The 18,259-nt window shown below is 40.6% G+C and overlaps 1 protein-coding gene across 1 annotated transcript; it reads left to right on the top strand.

Annotated features, from left to right (window-relative positions):
- The first annotated feature begins 1,433 nt into the window (after positions 1 to 1,433).
- On the top strand, positions 1,434 to 18,088 carry LOC141013388 (probable carboxypeptidase X1). Its single transcript, XM_073487095.1, has 11 exons — positions 1,434 to 1,483; positions 10,866 to 11,025; positions 11,119 to 11,210; positions 12,526 to 12,649; positions 15,262 to 15,458; positions 15,545 to 15,724; positions 16,071 to 16,268; positions 16,387 to 16,483; positions 17,085 to 17,224; positions 17,497 to 17,599; positions 17,754 to 18,088. Exons 1-11 carry the CDS (start codon positions 1,463 to 1,465, stop codon positions 18,062 to 18,064), a joined length of 1,623 nt encoding a protein of 540 aa, XP_073343196.1. The 5' UTR covers positions 1,434 to 1,462; the 3' UTR covers positions 18,065 to 18,088.
- The last annotated feature ends 171 nt before the right edge of the window (positions 18,089 to 18,259 follow it).

The following is an 18,259-nucleotide window of genomic DNA, read 5'->3' as shown; positions in this document are numbered from 1 at the left end:
ATATGTGAGTGTGTGTGTTTGTATAACTGCCGTATATGTTGTGTACATACCTGCATACACTGTGTTACTACAGTTTACCGAGGAGCAAAGTGGGTAGAGATGCTGGTGAGTTTTTGTTCCCAGACAAAGCTGGAATTTGAAAGTTAATTCAATAATAAAAACTGTATCATGCAACACAGACAAGAAAATCAATATTTCCAACAGGGTGTTATGTCTAATGGCACCAAGTTCCACTTATATTTGAGAAAGGGGCCGGTCCAAATTTTTTTAAAGCATATTCAGAATCAGGAACGGAACACTACACCAGAGGTGACACAAACTTACACATGAAATTATTTGAAATGATTCAAGCTGAATTTATTTAACAAATTTCACTCTGCAATTCAAGACACATGAATTGGATATTTTGTAACCTTGACTTTTTTAACTCGACTTCTCACGTTGTAATGATGACTCTGATGAATTTCACACTCAATTGGCTAGTCTTTCAACACTGTCCGTGCAAAAACTTATCCAGAGTTTTACCTCTGGAATACTAGCTTCTTCTTACTTTGCTCCTCTGCCCTCTAATGTCATGTTATAATCAAATTAAAATGTTGAATAAATCCCTGTTGACTATCTCAGAATGTCCTCCGCTGGGTCTGGAGTCACTGAAGGTCAAAGACACTCAGCTGAGAGCGTCATCATATAAGCGCAGAGGACTGGGCCCTCACAGAGGCCGACTCAACATCCAGGTAACAAGCAAACCAAAGACATAATCTATTACGTGTTATGTACAGAGCAGCAATATCAGTGTTTGTTTTTTTGCCTGTTTCCTGTGTGTGTTGCAGTCTGGTATAGAGGATGGTGATATCTACGATGGAGCCTGGTGTGCTCAGTACAGAGACAAGAATCAGTGGCTGGAGGTCGACGCCCAACGACTGACTCGCTTCACTGGGGTCATCCTTCAGGGTCGCAACTCCATCTGGAGGTCAGTGGTAAAGAATAAAGTTAATATATTGTCTGGGCAATGTAGTTTTATAGAGATGAATGAAAATATGTGTTTCAGTCCACTTCTTTCTGGTGATATTCCTCCTAAAATCTGTCTTTTAATGTAAATACTTTTCATCTGATGTGAATATTAACACCTTCAAATTAAAGTTAACAAAATTCAACACTGTATCTTTATCTATCTCTAATTACACAAAATGTAGTATTTTTGTCTTGCACTTTATATTTTGGTATATTTTCAAGATGCATAAATACCAGCAATCTGAAACTCAGGTTGAATAAATCCGATTAAATAAAAATATATAAATGAAAAATCTTTAATGATGGGGTTCATTTTTGGGACTCTCTTGCAAGGTTCTTCTGTTTTTTACAACTGATATGAACTAAATGTTTCCTGTTCCCACACAGCTGGGACGTGGTGCACACCTACAAGGTGCAGTTTAGTAACGACTCACTGGTGTGGAAGCCGTGTATGAACGGGACTGAAGAGGCTGTGAGTAAACACTGGACATTCAAAGTGAACTCCTGTCTCTGTATTCCTTTGCACATGTTACCGAGCTCGTCTGATATTTAAACCATTAACCTCATTGTCAGAAACCCCTTCATTTGTCTCTTAAGGCTATTGTTTTCATGGTGGTAACAGCTAGTGGGTGAATTTACATTTGATGATTTTACCGCTCTCATTTTCTTCAAAAAAAAGGATTGAATGACTTGTAACCCTAGAAATGTCGCCTAAGACAGAGAGTGTAAAAAAGGATTTTATAATTGGAATGCTCGACTGAAATGGACTAAAAGCCATGCGGACAGGATGGATATCCGAAGGGCGAGCTGCCCCTCCATGAGCAGCCGGGTGGCAAATGCTGGCTTGCTGAAATTAAGTTGTTAAAAGATCATTTTCAAGTCAATAAAGTCACAGTTTCTCGTAAATTAAGTAAAATATCATCCAGTTTTGTGTTAACTGCTTAGTGAACTACATCATCTCACTCAAAATACCTCATCAGCACCAACATGGCCGCCAACTTGACACAGAAAAGGTACTAAAAAAGATGAAAATTGCGATAAATCTGTCCATATTGACAACTGCAGTTATGTGAAAGGAGTTTGTCAGACCTGTGAGCTGCTAATATACAGGAGCAGCTCTATAATGTTTAAGTTAACATTAACTTTGCTAATGTTGCTTACACCTTAAACTTTAAGGCTAACTTTTTACATTTTTTCCCCCACAAACTACCAAAACTCTGACGAAACATGGATACCACGTGATACCAACAGCGTTATACTATTGGCTGACAAACCTTGTTAGAAGTAAGAACCTACTGTCAGAATATTTACATAGAGATAAACAAAAGTCAGTCATTTTTGACCCGGCAAAATTTAAGAATTATGAATTTACAATCATAAAAATGTTTTAAAGGAAACAGGTACTTTTATTCTGCACTTTTCTACAAGCCGTTATAAATATGACCTTTAAAAAAAGCATGGGAGGCCGTCATCGCCATGATTATAGTCAGAGTATCGATAAGAGTAATCGTTGAAACACACATGGTAACACATGGTAACATCCACCATCTGATCGAGTTAACTGTCCACCAAAACATTTTGCCCCCATTATACAAGATGATGGCGGACAGCAGTGATTTAAACACAGCAGTGACCCGAAGCACCACCAACACTGGCTCAATGTATTTACCAACACCCCGGGCTGAGTGCCAAGCAGCGGTTCTTGGCGGAAAACATACTGGACGAGACAGCGTGGGAGGAAGAGGATAAGTCGGATTTCATCACCGTCATCCTCTCCTCCTTTATTGATGCCCAGGAGCAAGGAGACTGTGAGATGTTACGAGAGAGGATGAGACAACCAGTGAATGTTACACCTGTTATCTTCACAGATAGTGTTTAGCAATTAAAAAGTAGCCTGTTAGCTTTAGCTGCATTTTGTTATTGTTTAACGGAAGATAATTGTTAGTTATAGAAATTCATTTCAGTTTGAATCCCCTCAGCAGCATGGCAGAACAGCATTTAAATAAAGTAGTTTTTAACAGAACAGAGCTGAATATGTGCTGGGGAAAAGTTGGATCAGTCATAAAAAGTTTATAAGATGGTAAACATCTTTTAAAATTGCCCTAACATTCCATAATACAAACACCTTTGCAACATAAACCTAGGCTGCTCTAAATCTGAAAATTTAAAGGCTTTAATTTCCCTTAATTTGCAATATTAGGGGGGTGGTTTGATTTCATAAAATCATAACTTTATATGCTAAAACCTTTATGGTTTCACTTCGTTTTGTTGTGATAAAATTCAGTTGTTTGAGGCTTAATTTAAAATGAAAAGTTTGTGCTCAAAGATATCAAATTCAAAGATTTTGTTAGTGAATTAGATTAATAAAAGACACATGCTGCAGTTTAATGTGTCCAGTACAGTCAATATCAAACAGCTTCTTCCTTTCAGCTGGCAAAGGCTCACCTGGCCCAGGTGTCTGGGAAAGTCATCAGGGTCATGTATAAGCTCGTCCACCAGCTCCCGGTCCCTGTCCTGATGGTCCGACTTCAGCCCGAAGGGTTTTCAGAGGCATCAGCCAACAAATTAGACAAGTTAAACAGTCACAGCGACTCAGAGCAAAGGCATCTGGTAGGAAGATCCAGCTGTCACAAAGATACACCTCAAAACAGGTCACTGCAGGGGGACTTTTCTTCTATTTGTTTATGTGTTAGAAAAGAAAAACCAAGTAGTTTCAACCAAAACTTTTTTGGGTCCTAACTATACCTCAAAATCCCATATTATCCTACAGTGTGTCTATTAATACTGCTGTGTAATTTAATAACACGTGATAAGAAAAGAATATGCGTTTCATTATTAAATGCAGATATTCTCTGTAAGTGTAAACTCAGACATTCAAAATAACAGTGTTGTGTAAACTACCACAAAGTCATACTTGATTATTAAGTATATGATAATTAAAATAAACCTCGCACTAGGGGTTTTTAAAATGAATTAATTGATAAGAGAGAGAAGTAGAAATGAGCATTTTAGCTTTTTTTATTGAATCACTATTCATTGATATTTCTTCTTCTTTTCCTCCTCCTTATTATTATTATTATTATTATTATTATTATTATTATTATTGTTATTATTATTATTATTATTATTATTATTAGTCTATAATTTAAAGTTTCCAATTGTCAATTTTTTTTTATGTAAAGTGGGAGGAAACTGGACCACCCAGAGCAAACCCACAACCACATCAGTAAACAACACACACATTTTTTGAAAAGTTTTTTTAAAGCTAACCTGGACATCAAGGTAGCCTCCTGCTCCACTGGTCTCCGTAATTGACAGAGGCCAGTGGGGTAGGAAGTAGCCTGGACATCAAGGTAGCCTCCTGCTACCAATTAGCTTTTGAGGGCAATTTAAAGCCCCCAATTGGCTTAATGGTTGCGAGGAAAGTGGGAAAACCGGAGCACCCCGGAGTAAACCCTATGTCACCACAGAAGACACCTCAAATTCAGAGAGGTTCAGGTCTCAGGCAGTTACGGGCCACAGAACCTGCAGATGGCGTTATGTTGTTTTGGACATCAATCTTTGCTCTACCTCTGAAGGGCTTGGAGATAAATTTGCCCACAGAGGAGAAGAACCTGCAGATGGCGCTAGGTTGTTTTGGTGGGGTTGTCAGGTGATCTTTAAAAATCAAGGCAATACAATTAACAGATCTTGGGTCTTTCGAATTCATTGTAAGCAATAGCCTCTCTGCACTGCCTGACATTGCACACAGGTCTTTAAAAATGGCCTTTTTCAGGTTTTTTAAAGATTTGATGTTTAAATCTGCACCTTCAACCTTAGCCCATATGGTTTCAAATAGTTGTGAATGATGTCATCTTTGTTTTCAGGAAGCACGCGGACTTTGAGGAATGTCTCCCAAACCACCATCTCGATGAGTAGTTGGACAGACAATTTTTCTTGTACTGTCTGTGGCGTCTCCTCAAATTTTGAGGCTGTCTCGGGAGTGTTCGGCACATGGTACATTAAATCTAGTGTCACCCTTTGACTGTGGCTGTCACTCTGAGTATACAGCCACCAGCTCATTAGGGCTATAAAATTCAGCACTTGGATTTCTATGTCAGCATACGTGCTAGTACATGAAATGATGGCAACATCACTGTTCCAGCAAGTTTGTCTCCCTATTGTTTTTGATTCTGGGATAACCTTGGGGATGATTCCATTTGTGATGTGACTGTAGAGGACAAAACTCAGTTCCTTTATGACTTCCTGGGATTTACCACTGGAAATTTTTTGGAACAAAGGAATCAAAGCCAGCTCATTTCCCCCATCACTTTCACCATCTTCTATCTGAAGCAGAGAGTCAACACTATCTATGAGCGACTGCATTGACTGACTGCTTTCATCGCTGGCTTTTTGGTGGACTTGTGCCTTCAGCTTTGCAGCAATGCGACAAATGCCGGCTTTGGCAAGACACTTTGCAACAAAGGTTTTTATCTTGCTGCCCACTGCTTTCTGTTTGGGTTTTGGACTGGGACTTGCAATGTCGGTCTCTTCCAAACTCATAGCCTTTTCTACAATCAACTCGGCGATGTCATCTGCAACAGCTATGATATCCTGAGAGGTTTCGGATTGCAGCATCTCATACGCAGACACATCATCCAAAACAGGTTCTGCGATGTCATCCAGCTCTTTCCTAGTTATGCTCAGTGCCGCTTTAGATGTTGCTTTCACAAAGCTGTTCTCGGATGAGACCTTCTCTAGGCTTTCTGGTTCCACTGTTCTGACTGGTAACTGATTGACTGGAGACGTCAGATCGTCTTCCGTCCTCCATCTACATAATCCAGGCATGGAACAACACTTCATCGTGGCTGCCAATGCCATTAATGTTTTGCTGGCATGTTCAACCATAGCATTAAGTCTGCTTGGGGGAGTGATGTGCTGATCAATTGCAGGCTCCTCAGTGTCCAAACTAGTGGAGAGTGCAGAGTTGACGCTCTCAAAACCAAATGCAATTTCATATGAACTCATTCAACACACAAGATTCACATGGACAACTAGGATTTAACACAGTGGATCTGGAAACCAGAAATGACGTTCTTGGCATCATGAGGAAACAAAACGAAATAACAACATTGCTAATGCAACAGTAATGCCTCTCAGCTCTACCTAAGAGAGAGATCCCAATTTATGATGGTGATCCATTGAAATATCACACGTTCATTAAAGCTTTTGAGAATGGAGTTGAGAGGAACACAACTAACAGCTGTGATCGTTTATACTTTTTGGAACAACACACAAAAGGTCATGCCAAAGAGCTCGTAAGAAGCTGTCAACACATAAATCCAGAACGTGGATATGCAAAAGCAAAAGCTTTATTAAAAGGAGCAGTTCGGGAACGAACAAAAGATCGCCTCTGCTTACATGGACAAAGCCCTCTCATGGCCTCCAATTAAAGCAGAGGATGTAAAGGTCCTGCAGGACTACAGCCTCTTCCTCAGAGCCTGCTGTAATGCCATGGAGGATGTGCAGTATCTTTGGGATATGGATATGCCTTCCAACATGTTGATCATCACTAAAAAACTTCCCTACAAACTCAGAGACAAATGGAGAAACCGTGCCTGTGAGCTGCAGGAACGACACAACCGGAGAGCTAAGTTCACAGGTATTGCTGACTTCATTGAAAGGCAAGTGAAAATTATGACGGATCCTGTGTTTGGCAACATACAAGACTCTCAACCAATAACCATAACCAAACCACTCTTTTATATATATTCACGATGTCATGCTTCAAAAGGGGATCCAATGGAGCTTTAATCCACCCTCTGGCTCACATCAAGGGGGAGCTTGGGAACGGTTGATACGGTCTGTTCGAAAGGTTCTTAATTCAACCCTGAAAGTACAAAACTTGGATGAGGAAAGTCTTCACACAGTGCTTTGTGAGATTGAAGCCATAATAAACAGCAGACCAATCCCCAAATCCTCCATGGATCCAAATGACCTGGAAGCATTGACGCCGAACCACCTGCTACTGTTGAAGACCTCACCAATATTGCCACCAGTGCCAGAGTGTTTGAACCCTCAGACATTTATGCATATAGGAGGTGGAAACAGGTTCAATATATGTCTGACTTATTTTGGAGGAGATGGGTTAAGGAATACTTACCTCAGCTACAGGAGCGTCAGAAATGGTCAGAGGGAAGAGGAATCTTGTCGTGGGAGACCTTGTCATCATCATGGACAGCACGGCAACTTGAAACTCTTGGCCTGTGGGACGAGTGATACAAACCTTCCCGGACCGAAGAGGATTCGTCCGTCATGTGCGGATTAAAACCCGGAGCGGCTGCCTGGACCCGCCTATCACGAAGGTTTGCCTGCTGCAGGAGGCTGAAGCAATTTGAGGACATACTGGCTACAGTTGTGACTTCTTTGACTTTTTTTAGGACTGTTACTAGACTCACTTTGCTGGATTTTGACTGTTTGACTTTGACCGGTGACACTGTGGACCTTTGAGTCATATAGATATGATTCAAGAAGAAAGAAGATTTGAGCATGGATTATTAATGGACATTAATTGTTGAGCTTTATTGTTGAAAGTCTTTTCATACATTTATGTCTCCTACTTGGTATGTGAGTAATTATTGAAATTAACTTAATAATTAGGGGCTGGTGGTGTAGGAGCACATGTTTTGCTGAGGATTATTTGGGTTTCGATTTGTTTGGTCTGGTTGCCACGGTGATATGTGGTGTTTGGGTCACATGGGCACCATAGTAGGTTACAATAGGGGCTGAATCACCTGCACTGGGAGAGGAGAGAGGCAAGTAAGTTAGCCGTAATTTTTGTTGACCGCCTTTGTTCAAGTTTGATCGTTTTGGTACACGTTTTCCATCTGATATGCGTGTGTAATCTGAAAGCCGTTGTAGTAGCTCTTTTGTTATTAAATACACTGAAACTTACCTGGACTCAGCGTGCTTCTCTGTATCGGCAGTAGTGTGTCATACAAATATACAGGACCTATTCTCTACCTCTCAAGCGACTTTAAGGGATTGGAAAGCCGCAACAGAGTATTTACTATTAAGGAACAGTCAAGAGAAACTGTGTGAACATTCAGCCACGTTTGAAGCCGATTGAATAACCACAGTTTCCAACTGTTTCATGTTGCTCTGCGTGCTAGTTAATAGAGTGGTGTAGTTTGTAGTCCTAAAATCCGGAAAGATTATCTTGATGAATAAAACTTGTAAGTATCTTAAACTTGTGTTTGCGACAGATTATTTTCAGCAATATTCTAAAATCCAATTTAAAAAAAACCCATAGGCTTTTTGTCAATGGAACCAGGGGGAAGCTAACTTCCGGGTTAGCCTACAATAAGTGTTTCCCACAGGATTTCGAGTGACCTCGCACTAGGGGGTCTGGGGGCATATTCCTGCACACCTGTCTTCTGGCTGCACGCCCGCACTCATTCTGTCCTGTCCCGTCCTGTTCTGTCTGACACTGTGGAGGGAGACAAGAAAAAGAAACCACTTGCCCTCCTCCCAGAGTGGACAGGTGTTCCCAATCTCCTCATTGTCACAGCGTATGTGCGGCCACACATCTTAGAAGGGGAGGGGACCCACACCCGCACACACACACACACACCTGTGACAACATTGTAGCACAAAGTGCAAATCCACTGTGCCAGCCATGGCCAAGGAACTTGGCAACGGTCTACAAACACCAGAGTGTCTAAGGAACAAGTAGCATCCACAGCATTGAAGCTAAAACTCATCTTGCAGGAAAAACTGCAGTTTTTTCAACCTCCACAAGGAACCTTTGGATAAACTGAAGGTGGCTGAAATGCACCTGAAAAACCTCAGCAGTCAACAGAGGGGACCAGACAAGTCTTTTTGTGGCGGTACTGGCTGTAATTTAATTGTAATTTTTAAAATTGCCTACAGGCCAGCCCAACCTACATAAAATATAAACAAAAAACATGTAAAACTAGGGGAATGCCCAATGTCTGCTACTTGGACAATAAACAATAAATGGACTGCTACAATTTTAACATTTAACCCCCTACCCCCGTGTATCCCCTTATTCCACTGTACCCTAACACAAAACCTTACCCTACAGTTTGACGTCTTTCTGGACATAATTCATGCATGAAGTTGCACCTGTAATTTGACATCATAAAATGAAGATACAAACAAATTTACTGCATTTGTCTTAAATACTCATCATGTTCCTGTATATTTCTAATCATGTGGTTCAGTCAGATGCTCACAAAGATGTTGGTTTAGGAGAAAAAAGATGATTTGAAAGTGTGTCAGATTTGATGTAATGAACAGAATAGAAACAAAAAAGAGGTGATTACTGACTTTGAGACTGTGCAGAGTTATGAGTAAGCAGTGTCTGGCCCTGCCAATTTAATACATTTTGAGGTAATTATCGTGGTAATTTGGGGGCAATTCCAAAGAAATTTTAAATACATTGATTAATCAGAATCAGAATCAGAAGTACTTTATTGATCCCCGAGGGGAAATTGCTTACGTTACAGCTACTCCCATTCAAAGTTCAGAATATGCAGAAAATAATAATAGTAATAATAATAATAATTATTATTATAATTATAATATCTATATATAAACAAGAACAACAAAAACAAAACAAAAATACAAGAAATGTACACTCCACTAGAATAAATGTACATACAGAGCAATAAATAGTGCCAAAGTTGAAAACACATTTGCCATTGCACATAGGAAATATCCTAAGAATGAACAACTATGTGACAAGCAAGTTATTTAAATAAAAATCCACAAAATTAGTAGAAACTAAATGGTCCATAAAACGTCACAGAGAGATGTTACGATATTTTAAATGATCAAATATGAACACACCCTCTACTGTATTTCAAAGTTAATCCTTCACGTTTAAACTCCTGCAGCAGATGCTTAATGGAAGCTCTCTGGAAGAAAAAAGCGAAAGGAAAAGTCATTACAGTGTAATTTGCCCATAAACTGTTACCACCATTCCAACAAAAGCCTGTAAAGGAAAGTTTGGTCATCAGTGTGTATTGAAAGACATGAAAGGACAATCTAACAGTAAACAAATAGTTGTCAGTTTCTTCTTTGTGTAAGAAAGGAGAAAGTGCTGTTTTGTTTTCTCCATATCCTCAGTCACTGGGCTGTAGGATCTGGTTCCATTTTTGCCAAGACAGGTTTGGAAACACGGCAGCATTGGTGTGGTTTGTTTAGCCGAGTGGTTTTAAAGGCATGTGTGCCACAGCCACAGCTGACCATGAAGTGTCAGTCATGCAAAGATTTTTTTTCCACAGGGTACCAGACTGGTTTAAATGTTCCATAGAGAGAAATTAGTAAAACATACATCGTCAATTTTTAGGTCTTGAGCTTAATACAAGTGTTAAGAGACAAGAAAAAATGTGCATCAACTGACCATTGTAGAAAGAAATAGATCATAGCATGATCACTCATATTTTGCAATGATATTAAAGTAACTTTTGAGGCCAGTGTTTAACCTCACAGCTAGATCCTAAATCTGTCTTTTCCAGAGCCAGTTATCACATTTTTTCAAGGTCATGAATGTTTGCGTGGGTGCAGTCAACAGTGCAGGTGGGCAGGTAAGTTTAGGCAGGTAGAAAGAGAGATGACATCATGACAAAGATCCCTGCCTGGAGTTAAGCATTGTGATTTCATGTTTTTCAGATTCCTTGTATTCAAAGATCAGTTGGTCATGTTTATAAAAATGTAATCTTTAGGATTTGTGTACATGGACACGCTGACTGTCAGGAAAAAAATGGACAATTTGTGCCCATGTACACAAATCCTGTAGATTAAATTTCAGAAACTGCTGTGATATTGGGTTGTGTCTTGTGCTGCAGGTATTTGAAGGAAACCAGGATGCAGAGACGCCCATCCTCGCCCTTTTCAACACTTCCACGGTGGCCCGTTACATCCGGATCAACCCGCACACCTGGTACCAGAACGGGACGCAGGGTGACATCTGCCTGAGAGCTGAGGTGTTGGGCTGCACACTCCCAGGTACAGGAGGCCAGCTTCTTGGAGCAATGTTTTTATGTAGATTTAATTTGAATTAAATAATTTGAAGTAATACACACCTCTCCCATTTTACAGATCCGAATAATATCTACGCTTGGCAGACCGAGCCGACAGCGTCCAGAGACAAACTGGACTTCAGACACCACAACTACAAGGAGATGAGAAAGGTAAGACAAATCTTTGTGTGCTGTGTGTAACGATCCTGATGATTTTCTTCAGTCAGCTCAATGAGATGTAAGTTTACCAGCTGAACATTTTTGGCCTATAAATAAAACTCCAGTCCAGTGTTGACAAAGCCACCACTTTCTTGTTTTTGCAGTGAGTATAGGAAGCTCCCACAGTGTGTGTGTGTGTGTGTGTGTGTGTGTGTGTGTTTGTGTGTGTGTGTGTGTGTGTGTGTGTGTTTGTGTGTGTGGTCTGGTCTCAGCCTGACCTAAAAACAAACATAATGGGAGCTTTCACTCCTTCATGGCAGCATCCTCACTGAGCTGCCACTACCAGCGGTCTGTTTGGAGACACCGTGTTGCATCTGATGGTCAGAAAACAGCCCACAGAAACAAACAGAGATCCGCATTCCATATGTGGAAATACATCTGCATTTTAACACAACATTGATAGGTCTGGGGACACATGCCACCTCCAACAATTTATAAAAAATCATTAAATCATTTGTCCCCTTTAGTTACCTCCCTTAAGTGGCGCAAATCTCTAAATGCCTTAAAGTAATAATAATGACAATTTTTTCTCATGTTTTTTTTTTTTTTTTTTTGTCAGGCTCATTTTTCAAAGTGTTTGTTTTTGTACCTCATGTTCTAAATAGGACTAAAATCCTTCATGTTTACTTCCAGGGGAGTTTTCATTTCTCTGTGCACACTAAACACTGGGTACACCTATTGTGTGTTAGCAGGTTATGTAACATTACTGTCATGTCTTTCTTTTGGCGAAGAATGTGTTATAATTGGTGTTAATCTTCTGTCAGTGTATTATCAGCAAGTCAGATCAAGCAGGAACATTTAATGGTCCCATTTTGATATATGAGCCTTTTCATAGAACATGAGGTAGTGGTGCACTTCAGCCTCTTGCGGTAAAAATGAGTTTTACAAAAGCAAACACAAATAAGCCTGACAAAAAAATGGAAAATAAATTAAGGAACTTTCCATCAGTTATCAAACACAGGAGATAAAACAATGTAAATCAGACTAAAAAAATGGATCACCAGAAAAAAAAAAAAATTCCTCACTTGCCCCTCAGGGCTTCCGTAGAGAAGAAACAGTTCAATAACTCAGGGTGTCCCAAACCTTGTAATGATACTGAAGCATCTTCACACTGGCAAAAGTGGTAAAAGATTTTAAATGCTGGGAATTTTCTTTGCTTCTCACAAACTCCATTCTCAGTACACCGTTGTTTTAGTGCCTTGAGCAGTTGCCAGTAGATGACGCTCACAATCTGACATCTCTTTTGAACTGTGTTGTCGTTTCCCAGCTGATGAAGTCGGTGAACGAAGAGTGTCCTGACATCACCCGCATCTACAGCATCGGGAAGAGCTACACAGGCCTGAAGCTCTACGTCATGGAGATCTCGGACAACCCTGGAAAACACGAACTGGGTGAGACACACTGGAAACGCATGCAAAGAGTAAACGTTCAAAGTGTACCACACCTATTTGAAAGGAAAAACCATTCTAAGGTGCATCATGGTTTATCTGAAAATGTTCATTCAATTGGTAAAGTTTCATCATTTTCATCCACCAAACGCTAAACAATGTTGTCCTGACCTTACGAAAGTTGAAATCTTTGTGGTTAATTCAGTGTTTTCAGTGTCTTTCACAATAATGCATAGTTTCAGGGGAGCTTGTTATGTATTCTTTTGAAAATTAAGGGTCAAAGAGCAGTTTAATCTCAAAGAAATGCTTCTTGAACCAAAACTGCAGTCATCCACATAATGTACAGCTGCCAAACCTGCAGACAGCCCAGCACTGTGTGGACATTAACCAATACAGACCAGAGTCACTCTGCGCTGGCTCTGAGGTGTACAAATGTTTTCTTTGGCCTCCTCCGCTCTGCCCACATGGCAGCAGACCGGAGAGGTTTTCCCGCTGAAAACACATGGCAGAGAAAACAGCACTAGAGAGAGAAGATCACGTGTGTTCATTAAGTCTTTCAAATCTGTATTTAGATATCGAATGTAATCTTTCCACAGGGGCAAAATAATTCTACCAGAGGATGTTTTAGCTCGTTCCAATGCAGTTAAGGTTTCAAACTACGATTTATGTGTCATTTTCTACCTGCAGAGAAACACATGATCCTTCAACATCACCAAAACTGGCTTTTTTCCAAGACCTCCTGTCCACTATTGTGTGTTGTCAGGATACATGGTAGTCTATACAAAGGAAAATATCATTTTTTCCCCCCGTTCAGTCTGTGCCCTGATTTATTTTTTTTTCATCCACCTCATAATCTGTTTTTTTCCAGGGACCAGTGTTGGTTTGGTGCCATCTTATGCTCCACGTGTTGGAACAATCTTATGCGATGAGTTTCTCAGTATTTCTTGCCATCTTACTGGTTACAGTTGGAACATGCAAACTGGGTTCAATGTGGTCAGACGTCTTCCTCCTCCCCAGATTTCCTTTTTTCACAGTTATGTAACTTGTGTGAATGTTGTTCTCTCTGTGCTTCTATGTGTTTTGTTGGACTGTAACTTTCATGTTACTATTGATGCTGCTGTCTCGGCTGGACCATTGACATTTTTACGTATTTCAATGTGTCTAATTAGAGATTAGATAAATAAAATAAACGAAACAGACGAATTGTTCGAGAAAATACTGCTGTTTGCTGCTTGGGATAATAACAGTGGCCTTTCAATTATGAAAAGCAAACCCAGACAGCGTTTATAGCTGCTTTCCTTCTTAATGTTATTGAACACTTTATTTTATTGAGCGTTTTGTCCTTTCTTGCATCAAACCCTCCTCAAACCTGTCCCGCCAAGACACACATCAACTAACAAGGAGCGCGGTAGACATTAATCATATGATGATTGTGGTGATTTTGCAGTTGGAGGCTTGTCTTGCACCAAAAAAAAAACAGAAATTCTTGCCAACAAAAACATCACCTCGACACTCCTTGAATGTGTTTCCCATCAGAATGGGACGCACCTAATATGTGTGCATATGTAGCCTACAATTCCCCAGAACAAACATACCATCAATCTGAACACATTCCGGTTAAATTCAGAAGATGGCAGTAATTTATTCCAATAGCCCCATTTTGTTTTAATTACTCAGTTTGGGTTTCTGGCTGTGATGATTCTGAGGCTAAACATCCATCATACAGTCCCAGCTGCTCCTGAGCACACTTTAGAGTCCACGTGGGTCAAAAGTTTAAAGTTTGCCACTTACAGCAAACATCAGTCAAAGTGTGAATAACAGATTTGTGCCGTTTGCTGCTTGTTTTTGTTGGCACAAACCAGAACACTGATTCAATGTCTTCAGTCATGTTTCCAGCTCCAGTTTTTGAGGTAAACTCAAAGTTACTCAAGAAAAACATCATTCCTGCTCACTAAAGTCCAGTCTGTTAATCAGACTAAATTGCAATTTCATTTATTTGAATTTTTAAAACATGGGCAGTGATTCAGAGCTTCTGAACACAGATTCAAAGCTCCTTGAATATTAAAGTTTTCAGCCTCCAAACCAATGACAGACTTAAAACCTGTAAATAAATATTAATTTTCTGACTGTATGTATCTTGCCAATTAAAACTGTATCATTGTTTGCGAACATGCTGATTGTTATACGCATAAAAATCCAGACAAACATAGATCTCCGAGCCAGCGTGTGTTCAGTGTTAGAAGGAGACTGAGCTGAAGCTTCTCCTCATAAACAGTTGTGAGGAGGATGTGTGAGATTTCGGAGCTGCCTGTCAGGGCAGTGTATGCATACCAAACAGGAAACAGGTCAGTGAAAGAGGTTATCTGTACGAGAGGTGTTTGAAAAGCACAGATGGTGTAGGAGTATTAAAGGTTTTTGAGGACTCATCATGAAAGCTGCTGCTTTCTCAAAAAAATATCTGACTTCCCTTTTGGTGTCTTGTGCTGTCTTGCCTTGGATGTTCAGATAGACGTTTTCTATCTCTGTTGACTCATTTTTGCTCTGGATAGCATTATTAAAACAGAACCAGTGCTCTTGACTCAGTTCCCGTGTCTGTGTTTTGGCACCCCCCGCAGGAGAGCCAGAGTTCCGGTACGTTGCAGGGATGCATGGCAACGAGGTGCTGGGTCGAGAGCTCCTGCTCAATCTGATGCAGTACATTTGCCAGGAGTACAAACGTGGGGACCAGCGCTTTGTCCGCCTGGTCAAAGAGACTCGCATCCACCTCCTGCCCTCCATGAACCCTGACGGATATGAGATGGCCTTTAAAAAGGTGCATGGAAAAGCATTTAGTCCCAGATTGTGTGATGGCTCCATGACATAACAGCAAACCTTCATCGTGCTTTCTGTCATCCGCAGGGCTCAGAGTTGTCGGGCTGGGCTCTGGGTCGTTACAGCCATGAATGGATCGACATGAACCACAATTTCGCAGACCTTAACTCAGGGATGTGGACCGCCATCGAGCTGGAGACAGACCGGTCCAAACTTATCAACCACTACTTTCCTATCCCTGAGCAGTACACCTCAGAGGAGGCCTTTGTAAGTTTCATACAGACACGTCACACACACTTTGGAAAGAGGGGTTTGTATTCAAAACCAAATCTTCATCCCTCTGCTTCTTCTCTGCAACATATCTCGGATTCTTAAAATGTCTCCGTATTTAATAATTAGGCTGACAGTATGGCTTTGACCCTTCAACTTGTCACTGTTTCTGTTAATCACAATAACTTTTTTTTTTACTTTTTGAGGGTATTCTGCTCTTTATTGTTCTCTTGTGATGAAAACAGCAGCTAAATGTAAATGTAAATGTAAAAAATGTGTATAAACTGAGTTGAGTCGATCCTCTGTCCCTACTATTTCATTAAATCTCCAACTCTAACTCTAGGTGGCGTCAGAGACCCGAGCTGTCATCAACTGGATGCAGAACATCCCATTTGTTCTCAGTGCTAACCTCCACGGTGGAGAGCTGGTGGTCACCTACCCGTATGACATGACCCGGGACTGGGCTCCTCGCGAGCACACACCCACTCCTGATGAGAGCTTCTTCCGATGGTTGGCCACAGCATATGCCAGCACCAATCAGGTGAATCCTCTTCCTCCTGTCACTTCCTGCTTTCATTTGTCAAACCTCTTCAAGAAGGTGACTGAATGAGGGGCTGGATGACACCAACTCAACATGTTCCTGTATCTTATTTAACCAGGTGATGTCCAACCCAGACCGGCGGCCCTGCCACAACAAAGACTTCCTCAGGTACAACAACATCATCAACGGAGCCGACTGGCACAACGTACCAGGAAGTAAGAAAGTCTGTGTTTTTCAGAGTAAAATTAGAAATGGAATCTAATATTCCTAATTATGTTTTCATTAGTGTATCATCACCTGAGACTAAGAATTGTTGTGTTTTTGTTACCTTAGAATGAGCATTTTATATCTACAGATGGAGCAGGTCCTGTCATGTCATATATATACACGTTTTCACAACAGTAACAAAAATGAGCATTAAAAAAAACTTGTTCACTTCAATTTTTTTAAGAGAAAAAATTATCCTGGCCCAATGTTTTCCACATTTTCACAAGACAAAAAAAATTAGCCTCACCAAAAAAATTCTCCGGCCAAAAATACTTTTTTCCCCACTCGGGGAAAACTTCCTCCTGAAATTCTGTTTTCTCTCAGCTTTTTCAAACATTTTCACAGATGGAAAGATAAATGAAGGAACGATTATCCTGGCAAAAAAAGTTCTCAAATCATTCCTCTGTTGCCCCTCAGACTATATATTTTTATTCTAATTTTAATCCCTCTGTTATTCCCACTGTTAGTGTGGGTCCAGCAGACTCCATTAAAGAAGAAAACTAAACTGAAAGTATTGAATAAACTTAATGTATTTTTCTTTCCTTGCAGGTATGAATGACTTCAGCTACCTGCACACCAACTGTTTCGAGGTGACGGTGGAGTTGTCCTGCGATAAATTTCCTCATGCCAGTGAGCTTCCCATCGAGTGGGAGAACAACAAGGAATCTCTGCTGATTTACATGGAGCAGGTCAGGCTGCTTTGGTTGAGTTCTGATAAGATGTTGAGAATTTTAATAATCTCATTCTTTTTATCTTCAGTCTCTCTTCTTTCTTTTCTCTCGTATCTCCTTTTCCCTGCTATATTTTAACATCCTTCTTCTATTCTGCTTCCTATAATTTCAAAACTATCTTCCCTCAAAAGTGAGAATATTTCTTATACGTTGCTTTTGACAATACATTACTGTTTTATATCTACAGCACCAGTACAACTCTTAATGTCTCTCTCTCCTTTTTTTTTTAGGTCCACAGAGGAATTAAGGGTGTGGTTCGTGACAAAGATACAGAGGCTGGTATCGCAGATGCCATCATTAAAGTTGATGACATTGATCATCATATTAGATCAGGTGCAGTCTCCCAGGCACCATCATCAGCATTTACTCATTTTACACTTTATATTTTTACTCTATTGTGTTTTTGTTGATCTTATGTTACTATAATTTTCTCTGGAATGAAAATGTCTATTTGGTTTAAAAAAGTTCTTTCTTATCCTATCTTCAGTTGCTGATGGCGACTACTGGCGGCTGCTGAATCCCGGTGAGTACAAGGTGACAGTCAGCGCAGAAGGCTACCTCCCCTCCTCCCGCACCTGCCAGGTCATGTATGACCACTACCCCACAATCTGCGACTTCCACCTCACCAAGGTGCCCAAACAGAGGCTAAAGGATATTTTGGCGAAGGGAGGGAAACTCCCCAAAGACCTTCAGCTGCGGCTGAGACAGCTCCGCCTGCGTAAGCTCCGGGTCAGCACCAAGGCCATGAACCAGAGGCGTGCTGCTGCTGCTGCCAAACAGGCCAAGAAGGTGTGGTGATGAGAAATATGAGAACAAAGCAGGACTTGGTTCAGTTCACTCTGGGTTCACAGACGCCCGTCTTCACTGGATTCAGAGAACTTAAAGTGCTGTTATTATGGAAGATAAAGCAGCTGGGCACCATATTGTTCTACACCTGAGAAATGAACAGTCTCACCTTCTGCTGTGGAGCAGCAGAGCAACTGAGGGAACAGT

Source organism: Pagrus major, chromosome 18, assembly GCF_040436345.1.
Source record: "Pagrus major chromosome 18, Pma_NU_1.0".
NCBI classification, from domain to species: domain Eukaryota; kingdom Metazoa; phylum Chordata; class Actinopteri; order Spariformes; family Sparidae; genus Pagrus; species Pagrus major.
The sequence above is the reverse complement of the archived record's forward strand: the minus strand, read 5'-3'. Positions and strand labels throughout refer to the sequence as shown.